We start from the raw sequence: 18,462 nt of genomic DNA on the forward strand, positions 1-18,462 counted from the left end.
GGTCCCTGGTGGGAGACCGCTTTTCCGAGCTCCGCAACGGCGACTTCTCCCGCTGGAATCGAGGGTTTAAGGACATGGAGCCGGGGCCTAACATCGCCCGGCGTGGCTTAAACGGCCTCAGGTCTTACCATCGCCCGCCGGGGGCTTTAACATCGGAGTCCCAGTTCGCCTCGCCACTACAGTTGGACTGCTGGACCACGGGAGAAGGAACAAAGGGAAGAGATAAAGATTTTGCCTTCCATCACAGTGAGGAGATGTTGGAGACTCACTGTGATGGATGTTTATGTAAACTGTGTTAAGTGTGGGTCTTGGATTGTTTTGTAATGTAAAAAAACTGTAGAAAACTGTAGAAATGATATGACAATAAATTGCATTCTATTCTAAATTGCATTCTATACTTCCAATGTTATTCTGCACTACACCAATGTGTACAAGATCATGAAGGGAATAGATAGGGTGAAGGCACAAAGTCTTTAACCCAGAGTAGGGGAATTAAGAATTAAGAGATAGATTTAAGGTGAGAGGGGAAAGATTTAATAGGAACCTGAGGGGCTACTTTTTCACCTAGAGGGTGGTGGGTGTATGGAACGAGCTGCCAGAGGAGGTAGTTGAGGAAGGTACTATAATAACATTTGGACGAATACATGGATAGGAAAGGTTTAGCAGGCAGATGGGACTAGCTTAGACAGTGCATCTTGGTCAGCATGGGCTGAAGGACCTGTTTCCGTGCTGTGTGACTATGACTCAACAAGTTCACTGGTCTCCCCATCTCTGTCCCAAATCTCTTTGCCCATCACAGAGCTGTGCTGTATGGAAAAAGTCCCATCTGCCTGCATTTGGCCCTTGTCCCTCCAAACCCTTCCTATCCCCATATAGTCGTGATTGTATCAGCTTCTATAGCTTCCTCTGGCATCTCATTCTACGTACGGATTACCTTCTGAGTGAAAAAGTTGCCCCCCCCTCCTGCCCCAAAGGTCCCTCTTGCAGTAAATCTCTCCCTTTGGATCTTAAGCCTGTGCCCTATATGGGACACATACTTTATCCATGCCCAACATGATCTTGTACACCTCAATGAGGTCACCCCTCAGCCTCCTACACACCAAAAATAAAGTCCCAGCCTATCCAGCCCCTCCCTGTAACTCAAGCCCGCAAGCCCAGGTAACATCATGGTGATTCACTTCTGCACCCTTTCACCCATCAACATCCTTCCTGTAGCTGGGCGACCCGAACTGCACACAATCCTGGCAAATTGGAGGAACATCACCTCATATTTCACTTGGGCAGCTTCTAACCCAGCGGTATGAATATTGATTTCTCTAACTTCAAGTAACCCTTACTTTCCCTCTCTCTCCAACCCTCCTCCATCCCAGTTCTCCAACCAGTCTGACTGTTCTCCCGATTCAATTTTATCTTTATATGCCTCGTTGTCAATTTCCCCTAGCTATCAATAATCTATTTCACATTTTCTTTGCTTTGAGCTTCGTCCCCTTTGGTATCTCGTTTTCAAGATTCAAGGGATTCAAGGTTCAAGAGACATTTATTGTCACATGCATCAATTGGTACAGTGAAATTTGGGGGTCACCATACAGCCATACGAGTAAAAAAGAACCCAGAACACGATAGCCACACCTTATCTGTTATACTATTCGTATACCAATGTAATGTTATACTATTCTTATACCAATGTAAAGCATTTTGGCCAACGAGAGTTGTTTTTAAATGTGCTATATAAATAAAAGTGACTTGACTTGACTACCCTTCCATATCTCTGAGTCTCCCTCTCCCCTGACTCTCAGTCTGAAGAAGGGTCTCGACCCGAAACATCACCCATTCTTATCAAGGGATGCAACCTGTCCCGTTGAGTTACTCCAGCATTCTGTGTCTGTCTTTGGTGTAAACCAGCATGTTCAGTTCTTTCCTACACACAGAACAAGTGTGGTCTCACCAACGACTTGTGACAGCTGCATCATGATGTCCCAACTTTTATCTTCAACACCCTTCCCAATGAAGGCGAGCGTGTCAAACGCCTTCTTCACCACCCTGTCCACCTAACTCGCCACGTACAGGGAACCGTGAACCTAGACTCCCAGATCTCAGTTCTACGACACTCCCCAGGGCACTACCACTGAAGGCAAGCGTAACTTTTCAGTAACTTTTCAGAGACCATGTCCTCCAAATGTTATTTTCATGTCCAGGACTAACTGTACAGGATGACTATTTCTGCTCTGGGAATGTTTGCTCTTTGGGTGAACTCTCTACTTTCCAGAGTTACAGCATCTCTTTGCGTGCTCCACCTCATTCCTTGGAAGACGAGCTTTAAGATGGTCCCAGTAATTCATCTGGGATATTCGCAATGATTGAATTAACTATTCCAACCCTGCCTCCATTTCACTCCAGCACTCTAGGTGCCTTTTAAATGTTGTTATGTTACCTGCCTCAACTACCTCCTCTGGCAGCTCCTTTCATATTCCCACCACGATTTGTGTGAAAACGTTGTCCCCCAGGTTCCTATTAATTATTTTCCCTGTCCACTTAAACCGATGCCCCCGGTACTATATACTGTAAGTAGGTATGTTAGAAAACCTACCTGAATCGTCATTGAGAATCTGTCCCAGCCCTGTGTGTGTGATTTTGGCGCTGTTTAGAGGGGGCGGGTTTAAAACACGATTTTTACTAGGCTGTTGCAATCGAAAATGTTCAGCCTAGTAAATCATTAACGGAAAATCGCTGAAAGACCCCGTCGCAAAAGGTATTATTAGTTTTTATGGCCTTGTATAATAGTTATAGTAGTTTAAAAAATCACTCTCTAAACCCGCGACCTCTCGCAGCCCCAGGGTTTTATAAAGCAAACAATTAAAGGTATGTACCTTATTTTTACATTAAAAGGGGCTTCTTTAGAACCCTGTATATAAAATTTACTATAACAAATAGTTCATTTTGGGCTCTTTATATCCTGCAGTATTTTTCTGGGCATTTGAGGGCACAAATCCACTGCAATGTGAACGTTCTAAACCAGCGCGTTCACAGGAACCCACTAGAAAGCCGATTTAAATTGACTTTAATTTACAGCAATTGAACACTAAATTCCTTCCATTTGGCCTATAAATTGATGTAAATGAGATTTAAAAATCATGTTTTATTGTGAATTATTTGTGAATATTATTTGGACAGGCTATTTAAAAATGTTAATCATTTATTAAGAAATGGATAGATGTTTAGATCTAGTAATTGAAGTTTGAAATTAGCAACAATTGGGTAACTAACTAATTATATGCTTTAATTTCAGGTCCTCCAAGTAAGATTATTTTATATTTGTTTCAGAATGGTTCAATCTATGATAACTGAAATTTTCATTCAGTTCTCTTAATTTTTAAGAAGGTTATGGGCTTTTGACTGTCCTCGATCACAGCTTTTTTGTTATGTCCATAGAAAATCAATAGGGAACAAGATGCTAATTTCCAAGTATGAAAATGGCCATAACTTTCTTATTACTTGAGATATGAAAGTGAATTAGGTGTCAAATTAAACATTGTTATGCTTTAAATGGGATAAATTGCTTATTTTTTTATGCTTTATACCTGATGGGAGGAAATTGCAGACTGGTGATTTTCTTTAACTGGGATCTCAAAAAGATGACTGTAGGGACATTGCCCGACTACTGTAAGGAGGAGTATGATAAGGGACTTGCCTGGTGCAGCCAACGCCAAGTGTGGGGGAGGGCCACAATCTAGGTGGGCTGGACACGGTATGGTGGAGACGCCCCTTTAAATTAAGGGAAGGTATCCCCGCCAGGGGGCCACATGAGTGGCACGGGTGGGGGACTTTGGGATCTTGCTGGAATGCAAAAGATGACTTGGACAGGGTTCCCTGAGCCTGAAGTACGTTTGAAGAAAAAAACTGTGCAGCTCATTGGGAAGGTTTTGGGGTTGGGGGATTGTTGGTGGTTTTTTTTCCGTGTGGGGGAACTGTTGGGGAAATTGTGTTTGGGTTCAGGAATTTATATATTTATCTGAAGGGCGCTAAAGGAAAAAAACTGCAATAGGTCAACATCTACTGGGAAGGAGTGAGGGTCTTCTGCTAAAGCAATGCAATAGGTCAACATCTACTGGTGGAGCTCTTCTGCCATCTGCTGGTGATGAGCATCATGACATGTGGCACAATTTCTCACCCCCATCTGAACATTTCCTATCCATGTACCTTTCCAAATGTATTATTGTACCTGCCTCAAATACCTCCTCTTGCAGTTCATTCCATATACTCAGCAGCTTCTGCTTGAAAACGTTGCCCCTCAGGTTCCTATTTAATCATTCCCTCTCTTCATAAACCCACTATTCCCTGATTTCCCTACTCTGTGCAACCCCCTATCTATTTCCCACATGATGTTATATTTCTACAAGATCATCCCTTAGCCTCCTCTGCTCCAAGGAATAAAGTTCTAGCCTGCCCAACATCCCCCCACAGCACAGATAATTGAGTTATATGTGTGTGTGTGTGTGTGTGTGCGTGTATACTTGTGAGTTGTGTGTGTGTGTGTGTGTGTGTGTACTTGTGAGTTATGTGTGTGTGTGTGTGTGTACTTGTGAGTTATGTGTGTGTGTGTACTTGTGAGTTATGTGTATGTGTGTGTGTATGTACTTGTGAGTTATGTGTGCGTGCGTGCGTACGCGCGCGTGTGTGTGTGTACTTGTGAGTTATGTGTGTGTGTGTGCGCACTTGTGAGTTATGTGTGTGTGTGTGTGTGTGCGTACTAATGAGTATATGTACATATACACACTGAACTCTTTTGTTTCTTCTTTTTTTTCTTCTTCTTTTCTTTCTATTTCTTTCTTTCTTTTTCTTTCCCTCTCGTTTATCATCTTATTTACAATGTACAATGTTTACATATTCTGTTGTGCCGCAGCAAGTAAGAATTTCATTGTTCTATCTGAGGCACATGATAATAAAACACTCTTGACTCTCTGGTCATCCTCGTAAATCTTCTCTGCACCCTTTCCAGCTTCATGGCATCTTTCCTGTTGAAGGGTGACCGTGCATCGCAGCATGGTTTGGGAACAGCTCCATCCAAGATTGCAAGAAATTGCAGAGAATTGCAGATGCAGCCCAGACCATTACACAAAGAAATCTCCCCATCCACTGACTCCATATACACATCACACTGCCTCGACAAGGCCACCAGCACATTCAAGGACGAGGGGACATAGGTGTAAGGTAAGGTGGGAATGATTTAATAGGAACGTGAGGGACAAATTTAGGTGGTGGGTATATGGAAAGAGCTGCCAGAGGAGGCAGTTGAAGCAGGTACTATTACAATGTTTAAAAGACATTTGGACAGGTATATGGATATGACAGGTTTAGAAGGATATGGGTCAAACACAGGTTAGTGGGACTAGTGTAGATGGGGCATGTAGGTCAGCATGGGCAACTTGGGCTGAAGGGTCAGTTTCCACTCTGTGTGACTCTCCGACTCTGACCTCTTATTGGTTGCAAAGGAGGCTTGGAGTAGGTAGCAATTTGACACAATCTTTTTCCTCCATGTCTTTACTTTTGTAGATTTGTGATTATTTGTTTAGCTATAAGCCGTTTTAAATACAGCCTTAGTCCTTATGACTAAATTGTTACAAGGGCGACATGTTTTAAATATAATTGTCCCAGTTGCAGATTGTTATTACTGCAAATTGTTGCACTAATTATGTTGTTAGTAGTGCAAATTATTTAAAATGGAAATTGTTACAATTACAAGCTGTTGCAATTGAATTCAATCCCAGCTTTATCAAAGCTCCCTGTTGGATACATTTCTGTTGCAGTCTGTTGTTGCAAAGTTTCCGCAAACCCTTGTAGTTGTAGAAAAGTGTTTTTTTTTTTTGTTTTTTTTTAAAGTAGGATGAATAATTTAATTCACGTCCATAAAAGAGGAGAAGCAATGACATTTTTTAGAGCTCTGACAAAGCGGCACAGCGGGTAGAACCACTTCCTCACAACGCCAGAGTCCCGGCTGACCACGGGTGCTGTCTCTGTGGAATTTGCACGTTCTCCCTGTGACCGCGTGTGTTTTCTCTGGGTGTTGCGGTTCCCTCCTGCACCATAAAGAGGTTATAGGTTAATTGGACGTCTTTAATTGACCTTAGTGTGTAGACTTTTACACCCAGAGAGTTGTGAATTTATGGAATTCCCTGCCACAGAGGGCAGTGGAGGCTAAATCACTGGATGGATTTAAGAGAGAGTTAGATAGAGCTCCAGGAGCTAGTGGAATCAAGGGATATGGGGAGAAGGCAGGCACGGGTTATTGATTGTGGATGATCAGCCATGATCACAATGAATGGCGGTGCTGGCTCGAAGGGCCGAATGGCCTCCTCCTGCACCTATTTTCTATGTGTTTATGTTTCTATGAGAAAGTGGGATAACATGGAACTAGTGTGAAGAGGTGATCTATGGTCAACGTGAAGATGGTGAACCGAAAGGCCTATTTCCTTGCGTCTAGGGTGGTGCAGCAGTAGAGTTGCTGCCCTGAGACCTGGATTTGATCCTGACTACAGTTGCTTGTCTGTCTGTTCTCCCTGTGACCCATGTGGATTTTCTCCAGGTGCCCCGGTTTCCTCCACACTCCCAACACATACAAGTTTGTAGGCAAATTGGCTTTGTATAATTCTAAATTGTCCCTAGTGTGTAGGATAGTGCTAGTGTACAGGGACTGATGGTCAGATCGGATTCAGTGGGTCGAATGGCCTGTTTCTGCGCCTAAGCTAAAAACAAATCTAAAATGTACGAAAGTCTGGCTATTGGGTAATAAACACATCACCCTGCAGCAACATTGAACACTTAAATTTCCACTTTAATTGTGCCTAATGCAGCATTTCATTATTTTTGCAGAAGAGGAGAATTGGGATGGGATTCTCTGGAAAGATTCATATTTTACTGATACAGGTGCACAACCTTTTATCCGAAGTTCCAACGAAAATAGCGGACATTTTTTTGGTCCTTGAAGACCTTGAAGACGTTCACCGAGGGCGGCCCGCAGAGGTGACAGTGAAACCTCCGGTCGGTCCTCGAAGAAAGGGGAACTAAATCCCCATTCGTAAAAGAAGGTGAGGGTATATTGCGTGGGAGGGTTAATAATTGACAATCTGCTGCTGCCTGCCCGCTGTAGACTCACGATATACAGTGTATCGTGAGTCTTGCATGGGAACTTTTTAACTCAGCGGGCAGGCAGCAGCAGATTGTCACTCCCTTCAGTTTCACCCCACCTAAACCCCTCTGCTTCCCGGCCATGTGTGTGACCCCTTCCCTCCCCTCTCCAGCTCCCCGCCCATTGCACCGGCGCGGGGGCTTTGCACTGTCTTCACGTCGGCGATGCCAGCAGGTCAGTGCCAGTTACCAGAGACGTCAGGACCAACGGGACACCGATCCCCAGGCCCACTGCAAGCACGGAGATCCCAGAGACCCACAGCCAGCAGCAGCCCAGCCCCGTTCCAACTGCAGAGGAACACGCTCCCCGTAGGGACAGAAGCTGATGGTTTGCAAGGTACGTCTTGTTCTTGGGGTTGCGGATGAGGGGGCGCAGCTTGGGCTGTGACGTCTCCGGCCACCCCCCTGTACAGGAGCGGAGATTGGGAACTGTGGGGTTGTTTGCAGTTGCAGAGGGAGGGGGCAAGGGCGGTACAGTTCCCAGTCTCAGCTCCAGTCCAGGGGGTGGCCGGAGACGTCAGGACCAACGGGACACCGACTGCAAGCACGGAGATCCCAGAGACTCACAGCCAGCAGCAACTCTAGCCCAACCCCGCTCCAACTCCAGAGGAACCCGGGTTGCGGATGAGGGGGCGCAGCTCGGGCTGTGGGCGAACTGCCACTTGTCGCTGTAGCGGCGCTGTAGTGAGAGACGTCAGGGCCACCAGGGCCACCAGAAGCCGCTCCCCGATGGGCCGCTACGGCGACAAGTGGCAGTTCGCCCACAGCCCGAGATGTGCCCCCTCATCAGGACACCAACCCCCAGGCCCACTGCAAGCACGGAGATCCCAGTTCAGCAACTCCAGCCCAGCCCCACTCCAACTCCAGAGAAACACGCTCCCCATAGGGGCAGAAGCTGATGGTGTGCAAGGTACGTCTTGTTCTTTGGGTGGCGCAGCTCGGGCTGTGGGCGAACTGCCACTTGTCGCCATAGCGGCCCATCGGGGAATGGATTCCTCTGGAGTTGGAGGGACAGGGAGACACAGCGTCTTTTGAGAATGGTGGGCAATCACTTCCAAAATTCTGCCCACACAGTCAGTACACCTCTCCTACACTTGTCTCCCACACTAAGATCATCTCGCAGAGAATGATCCCAGCCTAACCCTCCCTATTCTCTCCTATTCTGCAAGAAAAAACTACATTGAAGACTCAAACGCGCGATCGAGTAACTGCCGGGATCGAGGCGCAAACTCGCGACCTTGCGGCTATGAGCCGAGCACTCCACCACAGCGCCAGCGTTAAAATCTACGCTAAAAATCTTCCATTCCGAAAGCCGAAAAATTCCGAATTACGAAAAGTGTCTGGTCCCAAGGCTTTTGGATAAAAGGTTGTGCACCTGTATTCCTTTCTCTGGCTTCACAATTTGCACGTCTATAGTATCTCATGCCTTTTGTCTTTTCATCTCTGCCCTTTGTCCTATCACCCCCCCACCCCCACATGTATCCATTACCGCTAGGCCTCGCCACACCGTCTCTTTTCCGGTTTTCTGACCTGTAACATCATCCATCGGTGTCCTTCAGAGATACTGCTGAGTTACTCCAGCACAGTGTGTCTTTCTTCACTTATCAATGATATTGGGGGGGGGGGGGGGGGGGGGGGAAGTAGGGGAATGGGAGGGTGGAGGGATGGAGGAGGAGGGTCAGAGGCTTTTCTCTTGTTGCATGGAGTGCCAACACCAGGAACAAAATCCTGGATCATAGAAACATAGAAAATAGGTGCAGGCCATTCGGCCCTTCGAGCCTGTACAGCCATCCGATATGATCATGGCTGATCATCCAACTCAGTATCCTGTACCTGCCTTCTCTCCATACCCCCTGATCCCTTTAGCCACAAGGGCCACATTTAACTCCCTCTTAAATATAGCCAATGAACTGGCCTCAACTACCTTCTGTGGCAGAGAATTCTACAGTTCTCTGTGTAAAAAATGATTTTCTCATCTCGGTCCTAAAAGATTTCCCTCTTATCCTTAAACTGTGACCCCTAGTTCTGGACTTCCCCAACATCGGGAATAATCTTCCTGCATCTAGCCTGTCCAACCACTTAAGAATTTTGTAAGTTTCTATAAGATCCCCCCTCAATCTTCTAAATTCTAGCGTGTACAAGCGGAGTCTATCCAGTCCTTCTTCATATGAAAGTCCTGACATCCCAGGAATCAGTCTGGTGAACCTTCTCTGTAATCCCTCTATGGCAAGAATGTCTTTCCTCAGATTAGGAGACCAAAACAGGACGCAATACTCCAGGTGTGGTCTCACCAATACCGTGTACAACTGCAGTAGAACCTCCCTGCTCTTATACTCAAATCCTTTTGCTATAAATGCTAACATACCATTTGCTTTCTTCACTGCCTGCTGCACCTGCATTCCTACTTTCAATGACTGGTGTACCATGACACCCAGGTCTCGTTACATCTCTCCTTTTCCTAATCGGCCACCATTCAGATAATAGTCTACTTTCCTGTTTTTGCCACCAAAGTGGATAACCCCACATTGATCCACATTATACTGCATCTGCCATGCATTTGCCCACTCACCCAACCTATCTAAGTCACCTTGCAGCCTCCTAGGATCCTCCTCACAGCTAACACTGCCCCCCAGCTTCGTGTCATCTGCAAACTTGGATCGTTTGTAAGGAAGGACTTATTAATTCGGTGTGGGGAAAGGGTCGGTACTGGGGGTTAGTTTTAACGGATGAGATTTGTTTCTTGCAGAAACCTGTCCCTAACTTCCTTTAAAGTGAGCAAGGGGGTAGGAGGGGGGGGGGGGGGGGGGGGGAGGGGAGGGGGGAGATGTAACGAGACCTGGGTGTCATGGTACACCAGTCATTGAAAGTAGGAATGCAGGTGCAGCAGGCAGTGAAGAAAGCAAATGGTATGTTAGCATTTATAGCAAAAGGATTTGAGTATAAGAGCAGGGAGGTTCTACTGCAGTTGTACAGGGTATTGGTGAGACCACACCTGGAGTATTGCGTCCTGTTTTGGTCTCCTAATCTGAGGAAAGACATTCTTGCCATAGAGGGATTACAGAGAAGGTTCACCAGACTGATTCCTGGGATGTCAGCACTTTCATATGAAGAAGGACTGGATAGACTCCGCTTGTACACGCTAGAATTTAGAAGATTGAGGGGGGATCTTATAGAAACTGATAATTTGATCTGGTTATGTTGCTAATAATAATAAAGTATTGGCCAGTTTGCGCCGCTCTCTCTCTGGATCACTTGGAAAGGTGTAATGTACACTCTTTCCGCCAACGTTCTACCGTCCGAACCGGGTAAGAAATGCAATAAATTCCACTACCGCAGGTAATAATGGCTGCGCTATTTCCCAGAATGCAAGGCGGTTGAGAAAGAGCCCTATCTGAGCTTCTTTGTTAACACTGCCTTCCAGGGCAGGCTGGGCGCTGTTCTCCTGGGTCCTTCTGCCCACCGAGCACTATTGGAGAACTCTTGGTGCAACTAATCTGATTTTGGATAGACACAAAATGCTGGAGCAACTCAGCGGGTCAGGCAGCATCTCTAGAGAGGAGGAATGGGTGACGTTTCGGGTCGAGACCCTTCTTGGTTTGATCTCATTATTCTCAGCCAACATAATTTTTTTATCAAATTACTTTTTGTATTTTGGTGTGAAGGTGTTGTAATAACTCAAACTTTAAAAAATTCAAATCTAAATTTCATTCAGAATGAAAAATGTAAACATAAAATAACATGCAAAACCTCTTTATGCATTCTCAGTGTGAATATATACAATAGTTTTATACTCAGTAGTGTTCACACTTATATGATAGTAATTGTTTTAACATTTCAAAAATAAACTATTCAGAATAAAAAATATACTCAAACCAAAAACTGTGTAATTGTATGTTTAGTTCAGTGTATTGTCATGTGTACCGAGGTATAGTCATCATCATCATTGAAAACATCAACGGGCACGATGTCTCACAATGCTATGTACGACAGTGATCGCAACCTCTACTGAAGTGTGGATGACTGTTGGCTCGCTAGGAGCTCATCCGCACTTTGACAGGTCTTGTTTTTGGTTCTGCTGGGGGTCCACAGCCCCCTCCTCACCTGGCAACCCAGGTGGGGGAGATGGTTTGGTTGCCGACTATCTAACCATGGAGCAGGTAGCACGGGATTACATGGTACCGTGGCGGGGGGGGGAACTCCCCCCCGACCCAACCTGAGGTACAGTGAAAAGCTTTTTTTGTTGTGCTTTCCAATCGGCGGAAAGACTATGTATGATTACAATGGAGCCGTCCACTGTGTATAGATGCAGGAAAAATGGAATAACGTTTAGTGCAAGATAAAATCCAGAAAAGTCGGATTAAACGTTGTCCGAAGGTCTCCAATGAGGTAGATGGGAGGTGAGGACTGCTCTCATGTTGGTGATAGAATGATTCAATTACCTGACAACAACTGGGAAGCTTGCCATGTCTGTACATTCAATAGTCTCATTCAGTAGAGTTTCCACTTGTACTATAGTAAAAAAAAAATTAATGTTAAAAATAAACTGTATTCAGAATAAAACATATATCCAAAACAAAAACTTCATACATTTCCTTTCTGCTCGATAGTGTCATATTCGGTGGTGTTTGCACCTACTTTAAAAAATACATATTTGCAACCCATGTTGGGTGATATCCACAGAGCCTCGGTATTGGCTGCACTGAGCTTCAGTGTGTCCCTCAGCACGTACTCCTGCAGTCTGGAGCGGGCCAGTCAGCACCATTCCATAACAGGTAACTCGCTGGGCTGGGCGACCAGCAAGTTTTGGGCAGACACAAGAGCGTATTTCATCAAGTTGGTCTGCTATATAATGTTACTGGGCTGTACACAAAGCAAAGCATTTCACTGTACATGTGACAATAAAGTATCATTGAGTCATCATTGAATTGAAAGGTAATTGTTAAGAACATATCTGCATGAAAATGTAATTTGTTAGTAATGTGTGATAAATGCAAAATGTTGAAGTGATTAAAGTGAGATATTTTGTGTTCTATTTAGAGCAGGTTACAAATGCAATAGATCAATGGTGATTTTATTGTCACATGTGCAAAGTGTAAACTCACAGGGAAATTATTTTTTTTACAAACAGTCCAGTAGAGCATTATCATACCTAAGCGCATCCCCAATTATTAAATTGTACAGAAATAGTCTACTGATCCCACATGCAAGTGAGAGGTGTCGCTCTTGCTACAAGTCATTATAAGTGCATTTTAAAAAAATAAATAGAAGCTTTTATCAAAGTAAATTGTAATACATTTTCTTCATCAAAATGTTACTATAACATCATTTAAAAGACATTTGCTCTGGTAGGAAAGGTTTAAAGGGACAGACGCAAACTACTGGAGTAACTCAACAGGTCAAGCAGCATCTCTGGAGAAAGAGGATGGGTGACATTTCGGATCGGGACTCTTCTTGAGACTCAAACATCCTGACCCAAAACATCACCCATCCTTTTTCTCCACAGATGCTACCTGACCCGCCGAGTTACTCCAGTTTTTTTTGTCTATCTTTGGTATAAACTAGCATCCGCAGTTCTTTGCTTCTAAGGTTAGAGGGATATGGGCCAAACGCGGGCAGGTGGGACTAGTGTAGGTGGGCATTATTGTCAGCATAGACGGGTTGGGCTGAAGGGCCTGTTTCTGTACTGCATTGCTATTACTCTGTGGTTTATAATTTTAGGCATTAAAATGCTTTTTTTTTTGCTTTAAAATGCAAATTGTTAAATGCGTATTGTTGTAATGGCAAGTGCATAATTGGAAATTATTACTAGATGGCAATTACAAGTTGTTTAAAGCAAGTTATTGTAAAAGCAAGGTTATTACAGTTCCACGTGAGTTGCAAATGTAAGTTGTTGCATGTGAATATTGATTGGAATCACTTGCTATTACAACAATGCAAATTATAATTGTATTATTAGGGTATTGCTATTCTATGTACACATTGTCGTAGTGGCAGAATATAAATCAGATAATTGCAATGAAAGCAAAATGTTGTTGTAATTTCAGGTTGATGTAATTGCAGTTGTCGTTTAATATAACTTTACACATTTAAGATATGTGCCTGTTATAAATGCAAATGGTTACAAGGGCTGGTTAAATTTGCCAAGAATGAAAGTGGCTATTAAGCAAATCGTTTTACAAGTAATTTTAAAAATAAGTTGGCGGTGTCATAGCTCATTTATAAAAGCTATAACTGCAAATTATCATCGCTTTGTAGTTAAATGCACGTTGCAGGGAGCCTGTGTTACAAATGTGAGCTCATATCAACGATCTTTGAATGCAAGTCATTGGCGGTTACAATTGCATATTGTTATAAGTAGGAGTCTTAAATCTTTTTTTTTCTTTATACTCAGTTTTTTAATAACTGTGACTCCTGCATTTTGTAGTGATTTTGAAAATATAAGCATTAAAATTCTAAACCTTTCTTGGTATCCAGATGCGCATGGGAATCGTTAAGCTATGGAAGCCTCTGTACCAAGTGTTGGTAAATGCGATTGGTATAGATAGTATCTTGATGATCAGCATGAACCTAGTGGGCCGAAGGGCCTGTTCATTTGCTGCGTGACTCTAAAATGCAAATACTTATTCACGTAAGTTGCTTTTATGTTTAAAAAATGTGGGATGCTATAAATAGAGGTAAAAATGGAAGGCATTATTTCATAAATATATACTTTGTATAAGTTCTTAACATAAACACCAAAAATGCTGGAACTAATGAGACAAAAGGAACTGAAAATGCTGGAATCTTGAGCAAAACACAAAATGCTGGAGAACCCAATGAGTCAGGCAGCATTTGTGGAGGGGATAGGTAGATAGAATGCTTCAGGTCTGGACCCTTCTTCAAACTGATGGAAAGTGCAGACCTGAAATGTCACCTGTCCAGTGCTGGAAAACTCTGCAGATCAGACCACATTTGTGGGAAGAGAAACACAGTCATTGTTTCAAGTTGAAGACTTTGTAAAAACTGTGAATGTCAAAATAATGTTGTAAAGCTGCAAGGAGAGTGGAGGAGGTCTGGATAGAGCAGATGTGGAGAGGAGGTTTCCACTAGTGGGAGAGTCTAGGACTAGAGGCCATAGCCTCAGAATAAAGGAACATACCTTTAGAAAAGAGATGGGAAGGAATTTATTTTGTCACAACAGGGTGCTGAATCTGTGGAAATCATTACCACCGACGGCGGAGGAAGCCATCAATGGGTATTTTCAAGGCGGAAATTGACAGATTCTTGACTTGTAAGGATGTCAGGGATTATGGGAGAAGGCAAGAGAATGGGGTTGAGAGGAAAAGATACATCAGCCATGACTGAATGATGGAGGAGACTTGATGGGCTGAATGGCCTAATTCTGCACCTAGAACTCATGAGGATGGGGTGGTAAAGCTGGGCTGACCATGTAAGCTGCAAACAATGTTATCTGGTCCAGAGAGCAGAGAGAGCATAAAAATGTAGGAGTTGTGAAATGCTGAACAGGAGGGCAACTCAGTAGCTCAGGATGGGTATGTACTCCAACAGGTAGTCACCCAATCTTCTGATCCAGTGACCCAAAGTCTTTCCCAAAGACTCCCTCCTCCCTTCCTCTAATGAGCAACTTGACTGGGAGAGAGAAAACAGGGAATTAAAGACCAGTTAGCCTGACATCGGTGGTGGGGAAGATGCTGGACTCAATTATAAAAGATGAGATGGCCGAACATTTGGATAGCAATAACAGGATCGGTCCGGGTCAGCATGGATTTACGAAGGGGAAATCATGCTTGACTAATCTTCTGGAATTTTTTAAAGATGTAACTAGGAAAATGGACAAGGGAGAGCCGGTGGATGTAGTGTACTTGGACTTTCAGAAAGCATTTGATAAGGTCCCACATTGGAGATGTGCGCAAAATTAGGGCACATGGCATTGGGGGTAGAGTGCTGACAGATAGAAAAGTGGTTGGCAGACAGGAAACAAAGCGCAGGGATTAACGGGTCCCTTTCAGAATGGCAGGCAGTGACTAGTGGGGTACCGCAAGGCTTGGTGCTGGGACCATAGCTATTTACAATATACATCAATGATTTGGATGAAGGGATTCAAAGTAACATTAGCAAATTTGCAGATGACACAAAGCTGGGTGGCAGTGTGAACTTTGAGGAGGTTGCGATGAGAATACAGGGTGACTTGGACAGATTGGGGGAGTGGGCAGATGCATGGCAGATAAATGTGAGGTTATCCACTTTGGTAGCAAAAACAGGAAGGCTGATTACTATCTAAATGGCGTCAAGTTGGGAAAAGGGGAAGTACAACGGGATCTGGGGGACCTTGTACATCAGTCTATGAAAGTAAGCATGCAGGTACAGCAGGCAGTGAAGAAAGCGAATGGCATGTTGGCCTTTATAATAAGAGGAATCGAATATAGGAGCAAAGAGATCCTTCTGCAGTTGTACAGAGCCCTAGTGAGACCACACCTGGAGTATTGTGTGCAGTTTTGGTCCCCTAATTTGAGGAAGGACATTCTTGCTATTGAGGGAGTGCAGCGTAGTTTTACAAGGTTAATTCCCGGGATGGCGGGACTGTCATATGCTGAGAGAATGGAGAAGCTGGGCTTGTACACTCTGGAGTTTAGGATGAGAGGATCTCATTGAAACATATAAGATTGTTAAGGGCTTGGACATGCTAGAGGCAGGAAACATGTTCCCGATGTTTGGGGAGACCAGAACCAGGGGCCACAGTTTAAGAATAAGGAGTAAGCCATTTAGAATGGAGAAGAGGAAACACTTTGTCTCACAGTCTGTGGAATTCTCTGCCTCAGAGGATGGTGGAGGCAGGTTCTCTGGATGCTTTCAAGAGAGAGCTAGATAGGGCTCTTAAAACTAGCAGTCAGGGGATATGGGGAGAAGGCAGGAACGGGGTACTGATTGGGGATGATCAGCCATAATCACATTGAATGGCAGTGCTGGCTCGAAGGGCCGAATGTCCTACTCCTGCACCTATTGTCTATTGTCTATAACATGGGAATGGGAAGAGGAATTAAAAGGGGTAGCAAATGGAAGATCCAGCAGGCCTCGGTGGACCAAGCGCAAGAGTTCGACAAATGGTCGCTGAACACTTGTTGGTAAACGTGGGCTGGTGGGGCTAGTGTAGATGGGGCATCTTGTTTGGCATGGATAATTTGGGCTGATGGGTCTATCTCCGCGCTGTATGACTATTTTCTGCATTTGCAGATTTTTTATTCACGTCCTTTAATAATGATTCATAAATAATTTATTTGCAGCTTTATGTTATAAATACAAGTTGTCAACAGTGCAAGTAATTCTAATGGAAGTTAATAAGAAGAGTGCATTTTTTTCATATTAAGAATCATCGATATATTGCATAAAATTGTTAAATTTAGGTTATATAAAATGACATCCTGTTATAAATGCATGATGTTGCTTTAAAGCGTGTTGTTATGAATGTCTTTGGTACAATTGTTATTATAGATGAAAATTGTTGACCGCATCTTGCCATTATAAATTTGTTCAAAATACAATGCTGTTGCTTTTTAAATGGTACTTAAATGCAAGATGGCATAACTTTTATATTAAAACCGAACCAGGAGATATTTGTAAAAATAAAAAATGTTAATCATCGTATAACTGCCTGACATTTAAAGTGCACACAGTTAAAATTTGCGTTTTGTACACACAAATATTTTTAAATGGTTTATGGTGTTTTAAAATGTGAAATTCAAATGCAACTTTTCATGAATGAGGATCGTTGCTTGAAATTCAAGGTTTAATTAAAAAAAATACTGGGCATATTTAGAGGGTGAGGGAACATCTGTGGAAAGTTAACATTTGAGTTTGATGACCATTCAGCAGACAAACAAATGCAAAAACTATATATTACTAGACTAAGTGGGACCCGTTGGGTCCCAGCATCACACAGGAGGGCTGGTCATCCAACGCAATATTGCACCTCTCCACCAATTCTAATATTGGTGGCCAGTTGTGTGGGGGGGGGGGGGGGGGGGGCTTCTCTGAGCGCTAGTATGGGTGTTTTGGGCTGAAGGGACTGGTTTCCAGAGGGCTAGTATGCAAATTGTGCGCCAAATGGATTCTTTGGCTGGCGTCTCAGTCAATCAAGCCTGTTGTGCTGGCAACTCACTCACTCACGGCTGGTGGGCTGGGTATAAGGCCACCAAATTCAAGTGCATTTTCTTACCACTTCTAGCAGGGTGCAAGGCCACCAAATTCAAGTGTACTTTCATACCATTTGAAGTAGGGTGCAAAGCCACTAAAGACAGCGAGTCGTGACCTCGCCCTCCTCCATCTTGCAGAGACTGAGCCACACCCACATTTCCGGGTTTTATAACCCCTCCCCCCCACACCGAAAAAGGTGTGGCTTTCATGGAGTGATTGACAGGAGAGAGATTCTCAACATTTTTTTAAAAACTAATAACACTTTTATTTTTCATTGATGGGAAGAATTCTCTGCACCTGCTCAGCGGAGGGGGACTGAGTAAGATTGCCAAAAATCACAGCTGTAAGTGGTAGCGTTTTATCTAAAATCAATATACAGTGCAAACAGGAAGCAAGTGCATTTACAGTAGTGCCTTTTAACTTCAAGCCAAAGCACCCAAGTCACCATTTGCAGTAAGTAGTGTATTTCAACTTCATGCCACCATTTACAGTAAGTGGTGTCTTTCAACTTCAAGCCACACCCAAGCAACCATTTGCAGTAAGTAGTGCCTTTCAACTTCATGCCACCATTTGCAGTAAGTGGTGTCTTTCAACTTCAAGCCACACCCAAGCCATCATTTGCAGTAAGTGGTGTCTTTCAACCCCAAGCCATCATTTGCAGTAAGTAGTGCCTTTCAACTTCAAGCCACACCAAGCCACCATTTGCAGTAAGTGGTGTCTTTCAACCAAGCCACACCCAAGCCACCATTTGCAGTAAGTAGTGCCAATCAACTTCAAAGCTCCCAAGCCACCATTTGCAGTAAGTAGTTTCAAGTTCAAACTTCATGTCACCATTTTGCAGTAAGTAGTGCCTTTCAACTTCAACACCCAAGCCACCATTTGCAGTAAGTAGTGTCTTTCAACTTCAAGCCACCAAGCAACCCACGCCCCCATTTGCAGTAAGTAGTGCCTTTCAACTTCGTCAGCCAAGCTCCCAAGCCACCATTTGCAGTAAGTAGTGCCTTTCAACTTCAAGCCACCATTTGCAGTAAGTGTTGTCTTTCAACTTCAAGCAATCCACACCCAAGCCACAACCGCCATCATTTGCAG

General features: G+C 43.9%; 1 protein-coding gene across 1 annotated transcript in view; it reads right to left on the bottom strand.

The window, feature by feature from the left end:
• Window positions 1-18,462, bottom strand: part of zgc:171482 (zinc finger protein) — a 151,345-nt gene that overhangs the window by 131,015 nt on the left and 1,868 nt on the right. The window contains exon 2 of the mRNA XM_055647090.1: window positions 11,622-11,691. Within this exon, the coding sequence (XP_055503065.1) occupies window positions 11,622-11,657 (36 nt within the window). The 5' untranslated portion in view covers window positions 11,658-11,691. The remainder of the gene's footprint in view (window positions 1-11,621; window positions 11,692-18,462) is intronic.

The sequence above is a fragment of the Leucoraja erinacea genome, chromosome 15 (assembly GCF_028641065.1).
Source record: "Leucoraja erinacea ecotype New England chromosome 15, Leri_hhj_1, whole genome shotgun sequence".
Taxonomy (NCBI): domain Eukaryota; kingdom Metazoa; phylum Chordata; class Chondrichthyes; order Rajiformes; family Rajidae; genus Leucoraja; species Leucoraja erinaceus.